The following is a 16,638-nucleotide window of genomic DNA, read 5'->3' on the forward strand; positions in this document are numbered from 1 at the left end:
AAAATCATGAGGGGCATGGATAGGGCAAACTGCCAAGGTCTTTTTCCCCAGGGTAGGGGAGTCCAAAAGTAGAGGGTGTAGGTTTAAAATAAGAGGGGAAAAACTTAAAAGGGACTGATGGGGCAACTTTTTCATGCAGAGGGTGGTGCGCATCTGGAATAAACTGCCAGAGGAAGTGGTGGGGGCTGGTACAATTATGACATTTAAAAGGCATCTGGGTGGGGACATGAATGGGAGGGCTTTAGAAGGATATGGGCCAAATCCTGCCAAATGGGACTTGATTAGGCTGTAGACATGCTCGCCGAGCCAGTGCAACATCGTCAGCGCACCTCTGGCAAAGCGCCTGTGTTCTGTCCCACTTGTTATTTATCGGCCTCAGTTTGCTGGGGTGGTTGGTATTATTTTGTTTCTCAGTGGTTTGCACACAGGGTCTGATTCAATGTGTTTGTTGATGGGGTTCCGGTTAGAATACCAGGCCTCCAGGAATTCCCTGGCATGTCTCTGTTTGGCTTGTGCAATTATCTATGTGTTGTCCCAGTCGAATTCATGTTCCCCTTGGTCCATGTGTAGCGAGACAATTGAGAATTGGACGTGTCTCTTGGTGAGCTGTTGGTGTTCATGTATCTGTATAGTCAATTTTCTTCCGTTTGGCCTATGTCTTGTTTCTCACAGGCTTTGTATGGTATTTTGTATATAAGCCCAGCTTGGCTGGTATTGGGCATGGGATCCTTCACACTCATCAGTAGCTGTCGTAGGGTGGTTGTCAGTTTGTGGGCTACTCTGACACCTCGGGGTCTGAGTAGTCTTGTGGTCATCTCTGAAATGTTCTTGGTGTACGGTCGGGTGATAAGTGATTCTGGTCGTGTTATGTCTTCCTGTCGTGGTCTGTCTCCGAGATAATGGGGGATTGTGCTTTGTGGGTATGCATTTCTTTTGAAGACTATGTCTAAGTGCTTTGCGTAGTTCTGAGCTGCTGCAATGTGTCACGGCTCGTTTAATTAGTGCCATGATGCAGCTCCATTTGTGGGCGTTGGGGTGGGTGCTAGTGTAATTGAGTATCTGGTCCATATGTGTGGCCTTTCTATATATGCTAGTCTGGAGCTCCTCATTGTTTTTGCATTCTACCATTATGTCCAGGCAGGGTAGTCGGTTGTTCTCTCCTTCTCTCATGAATTCTATCCCCGTAAGGATGTTGTTTATGTTTCGGTAGGTTTGTCCCAGTTTTGTGCAATTAATACTTAATTCATCCAGCAGTGTGGCATTTATTTCTTTGGAGAGGTCAATGTTCGTGCATGTCAATAGCGCTGGTACACTGAAGGTTTGTCCTCTTCCATCCTGGTGTCATAGAACATAGAACAGTACAGCACAGAACAGGCCCTTCAGCCCACAATGTTGTGCCGACCAATGTTGTGTCCTTGATGATGCTGAGGAATTCTTGGGATGATCGGATGGAGTAGATGGTGTTGACAACTAAGTATTTCAATTTCCGTTGCAGTTCTTTGGCAAGCCTATATGTCGGTGTACTTGGTCATGAGACAATGGGTCTGAGGGGTCTCCGGGTATATGTATCTTGGGGAGTCCGTAGAATTGGGGAGTGTTGGATTCCTCTGGCTTCATTTTTTGGTGGTCTGTCTTTTTGATGTCTCCTGAGTTGTGTTATATTTTTCAGGTTTCCGATCCGTGACCTTGGGTCTATTGCCATCTGTTGGTAGATGTTGGTATCTGCTTGGTAGTGTGTTAGCTTTCTTGATGTGTTGGGCTCTGTTAAGGATTACTGCCATGCGTACTTTGTCTGCTGGTAAAGCTGCTGGGTCTAGATTAATTTAGAATATCTGGTCAGCATGGATGAGTAGGACCAAAGGGTCTGTTTCTGTACTGTATGACTCTATGGCTGTATTTCCATTGTACCACAAGAGCCCTTTATTGGCACAATGAAATAAACTTTTTATTTATTCATGAGTTGTGGGGTCCAGCAATTGTTGCCCATCCCTAATTGTCCCTTGAAATGGTGAAATATCTGTCCCTAATTGCCTCTTGAGAAGGTGGTGGTGAGCTGCCTTCTTGAACTGCTACAGTCGGGGTGGTGTAGGGGCATCTACACAGTGCCATTTGGGAGGGAGTTCCAGGATTTTGACCCAGTGACACTGAAGGAACAGCTGGTCTAGTTCCATCTCAGGATGGTGAATGGTTCAGAGGGGAACTTGCTGGGGCTGGTATCCTCATGTATCTGCTGCCCTCGTCCTCCTACATGGTTGTGGTAATGGGTTCAGACATTGCTGTCTATGGAGCCTTGATGAATTTCTGCAGTGCAGCTTGTGGATGGTACACTCTGCTGCAACTGAGCATTGTTGATGGAGGGAGTAAATGTGGTGCCAAGCAAGTGGGCTGCTTTTTCTAGGATGGTGTTGAGCTTCTTAAGTGTTGTTGTGGCTGTGTCCACCTAGGCAAGTGGGGAGTATTCCCTCACGCTCCTGACATCTACACAAATCTCTGAGATATCTTGGATCCTCAATGCTTGCCTCTTGTGCCTTCCCAATTTTGATATTCTCAACTTCTAGCAACTATGCTTCCAGTAGCCTTAGTTCAAAAGCGCTGAAACCTTGTCCCCGTTAGCCTCTCTGACTGTCGAACTCACTTTGCTCCTTTAAGACATCAGTTAGGAGCCAACTCAAAGTCTCTCAGTAAACTGCGATACACCACCATATATGATCTTACAGCACAAGAAAAGGCCATTCACCCTAACTGGTGTCTGCTACTGTATTTGCTCCTCATCATTCCACCTCCATTAATCCATCCCTTCTCCTACGTATGTATCTCAATAAAGTCTGGCAGATTTGCCTGAGATGAAATGAAATAAGGCATCAGCGAATGATTCAGTGAGACTGAATGAAAAGGGAATGAGTAATCAATGTACTTGTAGCTTTATTTAAGCTGGAATAAAACTGACTGGAAATGTATATGCCTAACCTATTTTCAGCAAAGCCTTAGCCTCATCGTTTCAGACGACAATAAAAGTCTAAATGTGTAAATTTTAAGTGCATTCTTATCTTATGTTTAATGAAAGCACTAACCATGCAATTGCTGAACTGCTTTCTAATGCCTCTTTATGTTATTTTCCAGATTTGGGCGTGGCATATCAGTCATGGAGTCCTGCAGCACAGAAACAGGCCCTTGGTCCAACCAGTTCACACTGACCATAATCCCAAACTAAGCTATCCCCACCTACCTACGGTCGGCCTATATCCCTCTAAACATTTCTTAGTCAAGTACTTACTTCTGAAATGTTGTAGCTGTGTCCACATCCACCACTTCCTCTGGAAGATCATGTGAACCACTCTCTGTGTAAAAAAAAATGCCCCTCATGGTTTTCTCCTCTCACTTTAAAAATATGCCCCCTAGTCTTGAAATCGCCCAGCCTTGGGAAAAGACATTTGCTGCTCCCCTTAACAATACCCCTCATGATGTTAGAAGCCTCTATCAGGTCATCCCTCAATCAGGTTGGCATTTATGCCCAATTGTCCCTTGAGAAGGTGGGGGTGAGCTGCCTTCCTGAATGGCTGCAGTGTAGGAACACACACACAGTGCCAGTTGGGAGGGAGTTCCAGGATTTTGACCCAGCAGTACTGAAGAAATGGCTGATACATTTCCAAATCAGGATGGTGAGTGGTTTGGAATTGGTGGTAATGGGCAGGAGGAGGTTTCTCAGCCCATCGCGTCTGCATTAGAAATTTGCCATTCCTCCACTGTCTCCTGGAACCTTGAACTTCCTTCATCCTCAGGTAATTCCCTAATGATTGAACCTGCTGTCCATTCTCCCCACACTCTCAGACAGCGTGCACCAGGCATTAAGTGCTTGCTGTGCGTGAAAGATTTAGCTTGAGACGATTCTTTCACTAATTCCGTAAAATCTATGGTCCCTTACTGTCATCATCATCGATTCATTGAGCCACACAGTAGAGAAACAGGGCCATTGGCCCACCACGTCTACGCCAAACTATAAACGCCAACTAATCTGCACCCATTTAACTGCTATTGGGCCGACTGTGCCCTGGCCTTTTAAGTGCTCATCCAGACACTTCTCCACCACAATAGATGCCAAAACATTGAATGTTTTCAAGGAGGAGTCTGAGATAGTTCTCAGGGCTAAAGGAATTGATGAATAGGGGGAGAAAGTGGGAGCAGGAAACTGAGCTCGGATGATCAGCCACAATCATATTGAATGGTGCAGCAGGCTCAAGGGGCTGAATGGCCTACTCCTGCTCTCATTTTCTGTTTCTTGATACTCCCATCCATGGGCTCAAAGTGTCTCCGTTTACTCTGTCCTGACATTGAACACTTCTGTCAAATGTCCAACCAGGAGAGGATCGAATCGCTTGCCTCTTATCGGTCAGTGCATTGAGGATAGGAGTTGGGACATTTTGCTGTGACTGTACAGAACATTGGTGAGACCACTTTTGGAATATGGCATTCAATTATGACCTCCATGTTATAGAAAAGACGTTGTGAAACTTGAAAGGGTTCAGAAAAGTTTTCCAAGGATGGTACCAGGGTTAGAGGGTTTGAGCTACAGGGAGAGACTGTGTAGGCTGGGGCTATCCTTCCTGGAGCATCAGAGGCTGAGAGGTGACTATATAAAAACCTGTACAATCATGAGGGGCATGGATAGGGTGAATAACCAAGGTGTTTTTCCCAGGGTAAGGCAGTCCAAAACTAGAAGGAGCAGGTTTAAGACAAGCGAGCAAATAGTTAAAAGGGACTTAGGGGGTAACTTTTCATGTAGAGGGTGATGCGTGTATGGAGTGAGCTGCCAGAGGAAGTGGTGGAGGCTGGTACAGTTACAGCATTTAAACGGCATCTGGATGGATACATGAACAGGAAAGGTTTAGAGGGATATGGGCCAAATGCTGGCAAATGGGATTAGATTAATTTAGGATATCTGGTCGGCATGGGCGAGTTGGACCGAACGGTCTGATTCTCTGCTACATAACTCTATGACTGTCCTGACCCGTCCAATCTCTCTGGTCACTGATTTGGTCACATTCCTCCCTCCCAAACACCCCCAACCCCGCACCATTCTCATGGATCTACATGTGAAAACATGATTCCCAGGCACCGATTTGCGAAAATGAGATTGTACTTCACAAAAGACAAAAAAACAAAGAATTAGGTTTGAACAACCAGGGCCTGGTCTTGATGGAGTAATCCAAACAAGAAAAACAGTTCTTGGGTCTCCATACATTGGCAACTTACCAACATGAGAGTAGAGTGCTAGAAATCCAGTAAACGGCTTGGATTCAAGATCCTTTGATGTGAACAAGACTCTCAGTGTGTTACCAATGGAATAGTACTCATGCAGTTCCAGATTGCTACCATCATCTTCCCATTTGCCACACAGCTTGGCCAGCTCCCTTCCCTCTGAAAGAATCTGTTGGGCAGTGACAGAGGATTAGTGTTGAGCATCACAAGAGTACAAACTACCCTCTTTAGTATTATCGCTACAGTGTTAATTCAGCAGCCCTTCTGTGAACTCAATGGTGCAAATGTCACCTGGCCCAGTTTATCTAAATGGTGACCATTTGTGCCTACATTGGACTCCTGACCCTTAACTGCCTTTGTACAATTAATAACAGGTGATAAATTCTTATTGTTTTGATCTTCTGACTCAGAATAGGTGAATGTATAGGTTTGAAAGGATTTATATAAATTACTGAGTTGGGAACATAGGAAAATGGTTAGTTAGCCTGCAAAATTTGTGGTACAGTAGACAGTGAAGAAGGTTCTCTAAGATTACAAGGAGATTTTGATCAATTAGGTCAATGGCTGAAAAACCTCAGAGATCAATTTGGATAAATACGAGGTATTGTAATTTGGTAAAACAAACAAAGACGAGAGTTATCGTTACTTGGTTGTTCCCAGGTATGGAGGGGCTTTCTTATGAGGAGACATTGAGCCCATGCTCATTAGCGTTTAGAAGAATCAACATAGAATTCCCATTGCGTGGAAATGGGTCATTCGGCCCAACAAGTCCACACTGACCCTCCAAAGATATATCCCACTCAGACCCAAACCCTTACCTATCCTTGTATTGCACCATGGGGCAATTTAGCACAGCCAATCCACTTACATATCTTTTGACAATGGGAGGAAACTAGACCACCCGGTGGAAAACAGAAGGAGGATGTGAAAACTCCACACAGACAGTCACCCGAGGGTGGAATGAAAGCTAGGTCCCTGGTGCTAGCCACCGAGCCACTGTGGCGAATGAGAGGCGACCTTATCGAAACATACAAGACTTTTAGGGGGATTTTGACAGGAGGGGTGTGGGGAAATATGGTCTCCTTGTGGAGAGGCTAGGACAAGATGGCAAAGTCTCAGAATGAAGGGTCATTTAGACAGAGATAAGGAAGAGTTGCCTCTCTCAGGAGAATGACTTTGTGAAATTCCTTTTGTCAAAGCTGGGCCGTTACATATATTCAAGGCTGAGATAGACAGAATTTTTAATCAGGAAGGGAATCAAAGGGAGCAGCAGGAAAATGGAGTTAAGGATGATAGGATCAGCGATGATCTCATTGAAATTTGAGCAGACTTGATGGGCTGTGTGGCCTACTTATACTTCTATATGGTATAGCCTTAGCTGCTGAGGGCAACTTGTTAGTGTCACAGCATTTCATTCATAAGCTTGTTCCAGAGTGACAAGTCTTGGCCCTGCCATACTCAAAGCATCAATATTCTCATCAAGAACGATAATCCATTAAAGTATATGGGGTTACATCTTATTTACAGCACTGTAACATGCCATTCATCCCAAATGGCCTATACCAGTATGTACATTTCCACAGAGGCTGGGCTGTCTGACTTGAGGAGTTTTGTCCAAATTCCCCAGGGGATTCATTTGAGACTGCATTTTATGGAGGACCCTCAGTTGTGGTCTCTCACACAACCATTGTCTTTATGTCAAACCTGCATTGTCATCCAATCTCAATGAGTTAACTCTTTAACTTTCTCTATTCTAGATGGAAGCTATATATACCTGACAATCAGTTTCACAGGAACGGGTATAGGCCATTCAGCCCCTCAATACTGTTCCACCTTTCAGTGAGACAATCTATGGCTTAATTTCATACGCCTGTCTTCAGTCCATCTCCTCAGCTCAAGACTAATGCCTGGATCTACCTCAGAGTTAAACTTAGCAGAGGTGCTTTTGTACATCTCTGGAGTGAGTGGGGTTTGAACACAGGTAGAGATGCTACTGCTAAACCCTGAGAGACTTGGTAATAGTTAGTGCTCTGTGATATTTGAAGCTTCACAGAGCAGTGAAATCTTTGCTAATTGTTTCTGTGTGTTCTCCAGACTCAGTACCTGTAAGTGGCTGTGCTGACATCCTTCCGATCGTTCAATGTCCAAGTAAGGGATATAAACTTTCACAATGTAACCACTCGGTGCAGAGATGTCCCAGGACTCGTTGCTGCCCGCTGGATATTGCAGAGGGTGGTTCGGGGAAAAGAACTCTCCGGAAGGTTGCTTCAGGCGAATGGTGCAGGATGCAGGAATTACAAACAAGAACAAAGCAGGCGACCTGTGGCCAATTATTTACATAAGAATTGGATTGGTCAGAGCATGTTTAGGCCCAAGGGCACAGAGAATAACACACAAACTTCAGATTAAAACGAGATAGTGGGGAGAAAGAGACAGAAAGACAGTTTCATCCTCTGCTTTGCAATCTGCACTAATCTAGCAGTTTAATGGATCTGTTTGAAGACCTTCAACTGCCTCTGTGTATTCATGGGATCTGGACATCATTGATAGGGCCAGTCAATATTGCCTGTCCCTAACTACAGTTACGAACCAGGCCAGATTGGACGCCCTCAAAATATTTTAAGACTGTAGCTTAGACCTTAACGTTTCCTTATTTTAAAGGTAGAGTGAAGTGCTCTGTTCCAGATGCAATGCTACTAGCCAAACTACTGGATGTTAGCCAAAACATAATTTATTTTAAACACTGTAGTTAAAATACAAAGAAAGAAAGAAGAACTTAGAATAACTTAACTCTATTAGAAAACTTAACAGAATAATAGATACAATAGCTATTACTAAATTAATAGTTCCAATATAGCAACATCCCATAAATACACCCCTTGGCAAAAAGGAAAATTCTGACACAGTTTCTCACATGCAGTTCTCCAATCCAAGAAGGGAAAAAAAACATAAATTGAGAGAGAGTGGCAGCCAGGAACCATTCACTGAAGCTTCCAACTCTTTATAGTCACCAACAGCCTCTGATGCTGCTCAGAAATCTTGGTCTGTGAGAGCTGGCCATGCTTATTTAGACTGCATTAAAAAAAACTAAGGCTTTCCAAGCTGTTTACTTAAATGATCTTTAGTAGGCAGCTAGGCGCCTCTCGATCAATTTCTCTCCTAAAAGAAACCAGGACAAAATAATCTCTGAAAAGCCATCACATTACCCTTGAACTGAATGGATGGCCTGTCCATTTTAGAGGGCATTAAGAGTCAACAGTGAGGCTACATGGTTGGGGTCACAGGTAGAGCAGACTGGTTAAGGAAGGTAGATTTCATTCCTTAAAGGACATGAGTACAACAGGTGGGTTTTTATAACAATCCCAGTAGCTTCCTCATTATTACAGATTTATTTCAAAGGTTGAAAGCAGACTGTTTTCCAGACAGGGGTGGGAGACCTGGCGAATTGCCTTTGAGTCACTAATCTATGGTTAATGGAATCTTAATCCCATTCTTATGATGCAAAAGAATTAGTGAATTAAGGACTCAGAGCACTTGTAAAGAGAGATTGCCAGGGCACTCAGTTTATTATGCAGGAGGCAGTCATTTGTAATTCAGTATCCTGTAATTAAATGAGCAAACAAAGAGGAGACTTTGTGTCTAGTTTAATACCATCCCTTCTGGCTCGATGTCACTTTGGTTTACTCTTAGATGAGTGTACAGTAATACTTCATAAAGACTGGAAGCAAGAGTAGGCCATTCAGCCCATCAAGCCTGCTCTGCCATTCAATATATTCATGGCTGATCTCATCTTGGCCTCAGTTCCACTTCCCTATCCACTCCCCATAACCTCTAACCACATTACTAATGAAAACTCTGTCTCTTCCTTAAATTTACTCAGTACCCTGGTATCTATTGCACTCTGAGGGAGTAAATTCCTCAGATTCCTGACCCTTGAGAGAAGTAATTCCTCCTCATCTCTATTTTAAATCTGCTTCCCCTCATCCTAAAACTACGATCTTTTGTTCTAGAATGGCTCACATAGAGTCATAGAGTCATAGAATCACACAGCATGGAAACAGACCCTTTGGCCTAACCAGTGCCAACCATAATCCCAAACTAAACTAATCCCACCGGCCTGCTCCTGGCCCATATTCCTCCAAAATTTTCCTATTCATGTATTTATCCAAATGTCTTTTAAACATTGTAACTGTGCCCATATCCACCACTTCCTCAGGAAGTTCATTCCGCATGCAAACCATCTTCTGCATATAAAATTTTGGCAGGCCTTGTCTCTTTTAAATCTCTCTCCTCTCACTTTAAAAATAGTCTTAATATCCCCCACCCTAGGGAAAAGACACTTTCCATTCAACCTATCTATACCCCTCATGATTTTATAGACCTCTATAAGGTCAACTCTCAACCACATGAGGAAATATCTTCTCTGCTTCTATTTTGCCAACTCCCTTAAGCATCTTACAGACTGCAATTAGATCTCATTCTTCTAAACTCTACAGAGTATAGGCCTAAATTGCTCAATCTTTCCTGCGTTGGCTGCAAGTCCCGGAATAGCGTGGGCTGCCAGTCCTGGAGCAGGGCAGGTGGTGAGCCCCAGCGTAGTGTGTGGGCAGCAGACTCTGGAACAGCACAGGGACAGGGAGTCCTGAACCAGCATGTCGGGAGCGATTCCTGGAACAGCGCACAGGCATCGAGGCCCAGGTGGGGACTGGCGCACGGGAGGCAGCCCTGGAACTTACATTGGAGTAGCCGAGTGCCAGTACGGAGTGGACAGAGGCTTGGAATGGAGTGGGGATGGCTGTTGGACTGGGACCTGGTGCTGGTGGTCAGATCATTGGTGGAGGCCCTGTGCTGGACTGCTACAGTGTAGTGTCCATTTAAACTATTTTTCCGAATGTAATACCAATCCTTTAATGTTGATTTATATTTTAAACTCTATAAAGTAATGCAACTACTTTTTACCCCTCTTTTGTATTCAAAATTTGTGCCTAGGTACTGGCACCTGAGATGGTACCATAAGAAGTAAATATTGGAAAATATTTTCACTGCACTTCTGCAATAGAGTATGGACTACATGTGACATTAAAAGATAATCTATTCTATTCATAGACAGGCCCCTCATATACTATATGTGTACAATATACTATGACTAATATACAAACACAAATCTTTTATTAAAAGTCAGAATATTTAGTTCAGCAAATTTTTTGGCTCCAAAAAACGATGTTTTGAAGATGGTGAAATATTAGAAAATATAAATGACTAAGCACGAATGTTAAAATTTGTTCCATTAATATTTGTCAGAGCTATATCTCATATTTCTGAGCCTCAGGATTCCTGGTTCAAGGCACATGCCTTCCTCTGACTCCCCTTCAGACCTCAAGCAGAAAAATCAAAGCTGACCCTTCCCAGTGCAGCACTGACCCTCCATGCAACATGTTGGGTGTGGACATCGCTAGCTGGTCCAGGAGTTAACGCCCATTCCTAGCTGCCCCTTGAGAAGGTGGGGATGAGCTGCCTTCTTGAACCCCTGTAATCCATGTGGTGTAGGGACACCCATACTGTGTCGTTAGAGAGGGAATTCCAGGATTTTGACCCAGTGACACTGACGCTGAAGGGATGGCTGATATATTTCCAAGTAGGATGGTGAACGGATCAGAGGGGCTACTTCGAGGGGCTGGTGATCCCACGTATCTGCTGCCCTTGCCCTTCTAGATAGAAGTAGTCCTGGGTTTGGAAGGTGCTGTCTAAGAAGCGGTGTTGAATTTCTGCTGTCCACCTTTGGATGGCACACTCTGTTGCGTTGGTGGTGGAGGGAGTAATGGAATTGATGTCAATCAAGCAGAATGCTTTGCCCCAATTGTGTTGACCTTCTTGAGCATTATTGGACCTGTGCCCATCCAGGCAAACTGGGGTGGCATTCCATGACAATTCTGGATTGAACAGCTAATTATCAGGACACTAAGAAAGAAAGTTGAGTGAGGTGTGTGTTGCGGTAGTTCTGAAAGAGTAGAAAGATAATAAATGTTTCCACCCAGGATCGAACTGGGGACCTTTCGCGTGTGAGGCGAACGTGATAACCACTACACTATGGAAACACCCGATGGCCGTCCTTCTGCACATGTCATTTCCTCCTTGTGATTTATTGTTATCAGATCATGGTTATTTCTCTGGATACATCTGTGCAGCCTCGGACACCGAATTTGTGTGTCTCTCCCTGACTGTAAATCCCTTTATGTCTCTCCTGCTCTCTCTCCCTGCATCTCTCTCTGCTTCTGTCTCTCCCCGTGTCTCAGGCTGTGTGTGTGTGTGTATGTGTGTGTTTGGCCAGCGTGACGGTGCTGACGGCTGTGTGTGAAAGCGGCAGGTTATGGATGCTTACAGTGAGCGTGAACGGGAGAGGTTATTGCAAGATTAACCCACCCACCCAGGAGCAGCAGGAGGAGGTGTAACCTCGATGAGTTTTGTCAAATCCAAGCTGTGGTTTGGAAATAATTTTGGTTTTAATTTCGCACTTCCAGCAGCAGCAGCAGCACTCGTCCATTTGAAAAATAAAACATCACAGTGGAAAAACATATGAAATATTTGACCACAGCAAGTAGCAAGGCAGATACACGATACGTAACGCCCGGCTAGCTCAGTCGGTAGAGCATGAGACTCTTAATCTCAGGGTCGTGGGTTCGAGCCCCACGTTGGGCGGCTGTGTTTTCATTTTGTTTAAATACACATTTTAACCTCAACACCTCAATCCCCCTTGGCCACTCACCTCGATCATTCGCCGACCAAGGCACCCAGTTCTCTTTACAGTCTGATGGAGCCCCGAGACTTACAGCCGGTCGTTTTGCTGTGAGCTCAATTGCCGAGTGAACAAGGCGTGGAGGAACACAGCGGGCCTGGCAGCTTCAGAGGAGCAGGAAAGCTGACGTTTTGGGTCCATCTCCTTCTTATTTTTTTTTCCCTCCTGAAGAAGGGTCCAGACTCGAAACTAAGATAATAAAATGTGAGGCTGGATGAACACAGCAGGCCAAGCAGCATCTCAGGAGCACAAAAGCTGACGTTTCGGGCCCAGACCCTTCGCTGAGAGGGTCTAGGCCCGAAACGTCAGCTTTTGTGCTCCTGAGATGCTGCTGGGCCTGCTGTGTTCATCCAGCCTCACATTTTATTATCTTGGAATTCTCCAGCATCTGCAGTTCCCATTATCTCCAGACTCGAAACATCAGTTTTCCTGCTCTTCTGATGTTGCCTGGCCGGCTGTGTTCATCCAGCTCCACGCCTCGTTACCTCAGACTCCAGCATCGGCAGTTCCGACTATCTCTATTACCGAGTGCTGCCCTTGTCATCGACACAGGGGGAGGCTGTGCTGTACGCACAGAGGCTTCACACATTCACGCTCACCCATCGAACTGCATCCCATTGTGCTGGCCCCAACACAGTGCTGGCCCCAGTGCAGTGCAGGCCCCAGTGCAGAGCTGGCCCCAATACAGTGCTGGCCCCAGTGCAGAGCTGGCCCCAACACAGTGCTGGCCCCAGTGCAGAGCTGGCCCCAACACAGTGCTGGCCCCAGTGCAGTGCAGGCCCCAGTGCAGAGCTGGCCCCAATACAGTGCTGGCCCCAGTGCAGTGCAGGCCCCAGTGCAGAGCTGGCCCCAATACATTGCTGGCCCCAGTGCAGTGCTGGCCCCAATACAGTGCTGGTCCTAATGCAGTGCTGGTCCCAATGCAGTGGGGGTCCTAACGTAGTGCGGGTCCCGATGCAGTGCTGGTCCTGATGCAGTGCTGGCCCCAGTGCAGTGTTGGTCCCGATGCAGCGCTGGTCCCAATGCAGTGCTGGTCCTAACGCAGTGCTGGGCCCAACGCAGTGTTGGTCCCAATGCAGTGCTGGCCCTGATGCAGTGCTGGTCCCAATGCAGTGCTGGTCCTGATGCAGTGCTGGTCCCAATGCAGTGCTGGCCCCAGTGCAGTGCTTGCTCTAATGCAGTGTGGGTCCCGATGCAGTGCTGGTCCCAATACAGTGCTGGCCCCGATGCAGTGCTGGCCCCGATGCAGTGCTGGCCCCAGTGCAGTGCTGGCCCTGATGCAGTGCTGGTCCTAACGCAGTGCTGGTCCCAGTGCAATGCTGGTCCCAATGCAGTGCTGGCCCCAATGCAGTGTGGGTCCTAAAGCAGTGCTGGTCCCAATACAGTGCTGGTCCCAATGCAGTGCTGATCCCAATGCAGTGCGGGTCCCGATGCAGTGCTGGTCCCAATGCAGTGCGGGTCCCGATGCAGTGCTGGTCCCAATGCAGTGCTGGCCCCAGCTCAGTGCTGCCCCCAATGCAGTGTGGGTCCCAAGACAGTGCTGGTTCCAGTACAGTGCTGATCCTAACACAGTGCTGGTCCCGATGCAGTGTTGGTCCCGATGCACTGCTGGTCCCAATGCAGCGCTGGCCCCAATGCAGTGCTGGCCCCGACGCAGTGTGGGTCACAATGCAGTGCTCGTCCCAATGCAGCACTGGCCCCAATGCAGTGCTGGACCCATTGCAGTGCTGGTCCTGATGCAGTGCTGGTCCCAATGCAGTGCTGGCCCCAATGCAGTGCTGGTCCCAATGCAGTGCTGGCCCCGATGCAGTGCTGGCCCCATTGCAGTGCTGGTCCCGATGCAGTGCTGGCCCCATTCCCATTGCAGTGCGGGACCCGCTGCAGTGCTGGCCCAGATGCAGTGCTGGCCCCAATGCAGTGCAGTCCCCAATGCAGTGCTGGCCCCAATGCATATGCCTCCTTGCACTTACAGCATCAGCTGTGCTGCATTGAGACACCATCTTAAACTGAGGCTCTGCCTGCTGGCTTGATTAGCTGTAAACTATCCAGGGTTATATATCAATGATATGCAGTGGGGTTCAGCTCTGCAGCATCATGGCCAGTATTTCTCCATCAATCAACACATCAGAGGTAAAAAGAAACCAGAGTATCTGATCGTTGGTGTTTGATTTGGTTTTGATTCATTGTCACGTGTACCAAAATACAGTGAAAAGCTTTGTTTACGAGTGGTACAGGCAGACCGCAGCAAGCAAAGGATGTACCAATCAAAAAGACTTAGAAGCAGACAGGCTACATTAAAGATTACATTATTTGAGGCCAGTGTATTACAATGGCTGGAAAGAAGCTGTTCCTGAACCAGCTTGTGAGTGTCTTCAGGCTTCTGTATCTTCTGCCTGGTGAAGGTGGCTTTCGGAGGTCATTGCCAGGGTGTGATGGCTCTTTGACGATTTTGGCTGCCTTTCTATGGCAGCGAGCCTTGGAAATGGGGTCCCTGGATGAGAAGGTTGGCTTCTGTGATGGTCCAGGCTGTGTACACCACCTTCTGTAGTTTCTTACGGTCCTGGGCAGAGCAGTTGCCGTACCAGGCCATTGTGCACCCAGATAGTATGCTTCCAACGGTGCATCTGTAGGGGTTGGTGAGGGATCTGATGGACATGCCAAATTTCCGGAGCTGTCTGAGGAAGAAGAAGCATTGTTGTGCCTTCTTGACTGTTGCATTTATGTGGGAAGTCCAGAAAAGGTCATTGATTACCATCCCCCCAAGGAACTTAATGCTCATCACCCTCTCAACCTCAGTTCCTTTGATGTAGATGGGGGCATGTTCTCTTTCTTTCTTTCTGATCCATTCTTTGGTTTTGCCGACACTGAGAGACAGATTGTCTTCATTTCACCACATCACCAAGCCCTCTGTCTCCCTTCTGTATTTTGACTCGTCATTGTTAGATATCTGTCCCACTGCGGTGGCATCATCGGTAAACTTGTAGATGATATGCATTCAGAATTTGGCAACACTGTCATAGGTGTACAGGGAGTACAGTAGCAGGCTGAGCGCAGACCCTTGAGGGGCTCCAGTGTTGAGCGTTGATGTGCAGGGGGTGCAGTTACCTATCCTCCCTGATTGTGGCCTATGGGTGAGAAAGCTGAGGATCCAGTTGCAGAGGGTGGAGCCGAGACCGAAGTCACACAGTCTGGAGGGGATAATGGTGTTAGAGATGGAACTGTAGTCAACCAGCAGAAGGGTCTAGGCCCGAAACATCACCTTTTGTGCTCCTGGGATGCTGCTTGGCCTGGTGTGTTCATCCAGCTCCACACTTTGTTGTCTAGGAGTCTAACGTAGGTGATTATGTTATCCAGGTGTTCCAGGATGAGCGCAGGGCTAGGGATTTAGCATTCTCCATGTACCTGTTATATCGGTCAGCAAACTGTAGGGGATCGAGGCAGCTTGGAAGACTAGAGTTGATGTGGTCCATGAACAGCCTCTCGAAGAACTTCATGCTTATTGAAGTCAGAGCTGCTGGGTGGTAGTCATTAAGGCGCATTAAGGCACATCAGTGTTTCCTTGGGTATGCGGATGATTGTGGTCTTCTTGAAGCAGGTGAGGGCTTTGACTTGAAGAAGAGAGAGGGCGAAGATGTCGGTGAATACCTCCGCCAGTTGGTCCACACAGGACCTGATTGTTTGGCTGGGGACACCATCGAGGCCCATTGTTTTCCTCGGGTTGACTCTCAGGAAGACTGATCAGATTTCTGAAGCGGTGACAGAGGGAACTGCTGTGTTTGGGGCTGTCGAGGCAGGCATCTTCACGCCTGTGGGATTCTGCTCGAACCAAGTGTAGAAAGCATTGAGCATGCCCAGAAGGAATGTGTCATTGTCCACTAAGTTACACTGTTTCATTTTGTATCCCGTAATGCCGTTTAAGGCCTTGCCATAGATGGCAGGAGTCTGTTTGCTAGGTCTGGGCCTTGTCTGGGACTGCTTCTTAGCCTCTCTGATGGCTTCTTCCTGCTGCTATTAGTCTGATGAATGGTCTGTCTAATTTCAATTAATGCTGATCTTGTTAATGTTGACCTTGTCTAGCCCACGTCCCGTGCGGTGTAACCCCATGCCTTACTCTGTCCAAGCTTTTTTTTCCACCCTATGTTCTATATACCATTGCTTTCTATGATCTGCCTGTACTGCTTGCAAACAACACTTTTCACTGTATTTAGGTACATGTGAAAATAAATAAATTAAAGCAAATCAAATAAACGCTGCATAAACTGATGAAAATGATTCTCTTGCTAAAGGCGTTGCCAACTAAGAGAGTGAAGGTATTCTTGAGTTAAGGAACTACATTGTTGTTTACTTCAAGTAAATAACAAGATTCTAAGCATTGAAATTCTGCACATTCAGCATTGCAAACGCATTAAACACATACATTACAATGAGGAATTCTTTCTAACTCACCACATTTTCCTGTTTCGACTTGTCATTCCAGGGGACGGATTAATCATTATTAAAGACCAGCTCTCGTACTTTTCCCCTGTATCACAATGTTTGCAGTCCAGACAACAAACAAACTGGAGATTGGCCATGTTCACATGTCATCC

General features: G+C 46.4%; 1 protein-coding gene and 2 non-coding genes across 3 annotated transcripts in view; 1 reads left to right on the forward strand and 2 right to left on the reverse strand.

Moving 5' to 3' along the window:
• Positions 1 to 16,638, reverse strand: part of LOC125448658 (complement C1s-1 subcomponent-like) — a 54,524-nt gene extending 37,886 nt beyond the window's left edge. The window contains exons 1-3 of the mRNA XM_059642575.1: positions 16,496 to 16,638; positions 7,360 to 7,576; positions 5,251 to 5,425 (exon numbers count right to left, since the gene is read on the reverse strand). Of these exons, the coding sequence (XP_059498558.1) occupies positions 5,251 to 5,425; positions 7,360 to 7,576; positions 16,496 to 16,623 (520 nt within the window). The 5' untranslated portion in view covers positions 16,624 to 16,638. The remainder of the gene's footprint in view (positions 1 to 5,250; positions 5,426 to 7,359; positions 7,577 to 16,495) is intronic.
• On the reverse strand, positions 11,279 to 11,351 carry trnav-cac (transfer RNA valine (anticodon CAC)). Its single transcript has one exon. It is a non-coding gene; the product is annotated as a tRNA-Val (tRNA).
• trnak-cuu (transfer RNA lysine (anticodon CUU)) lies at positions 11,880 to 11,952 on the forward strand. Its single transcript has one exon. It is a non-coding gene; the product is annotated as a tRNA-Lys (tRNA).

The sequence above is a fragment of the Stegostoma tigrinum genome, chromosome 45 (genome assembly GCF_030684315.1).
Source record: "Stegostoma tigrinum isolate sSteTig4 chromosome 45, sSteTig4.hap1, whole genome shotgun sequence".
NCBI classification, from domain to species: Eukaryota; Metazoa; Chordata; class Chondrichthyes; order Orectolobiformes; family Stegostomatidae; genus Stegostoma; species Stegostoma tigrinum.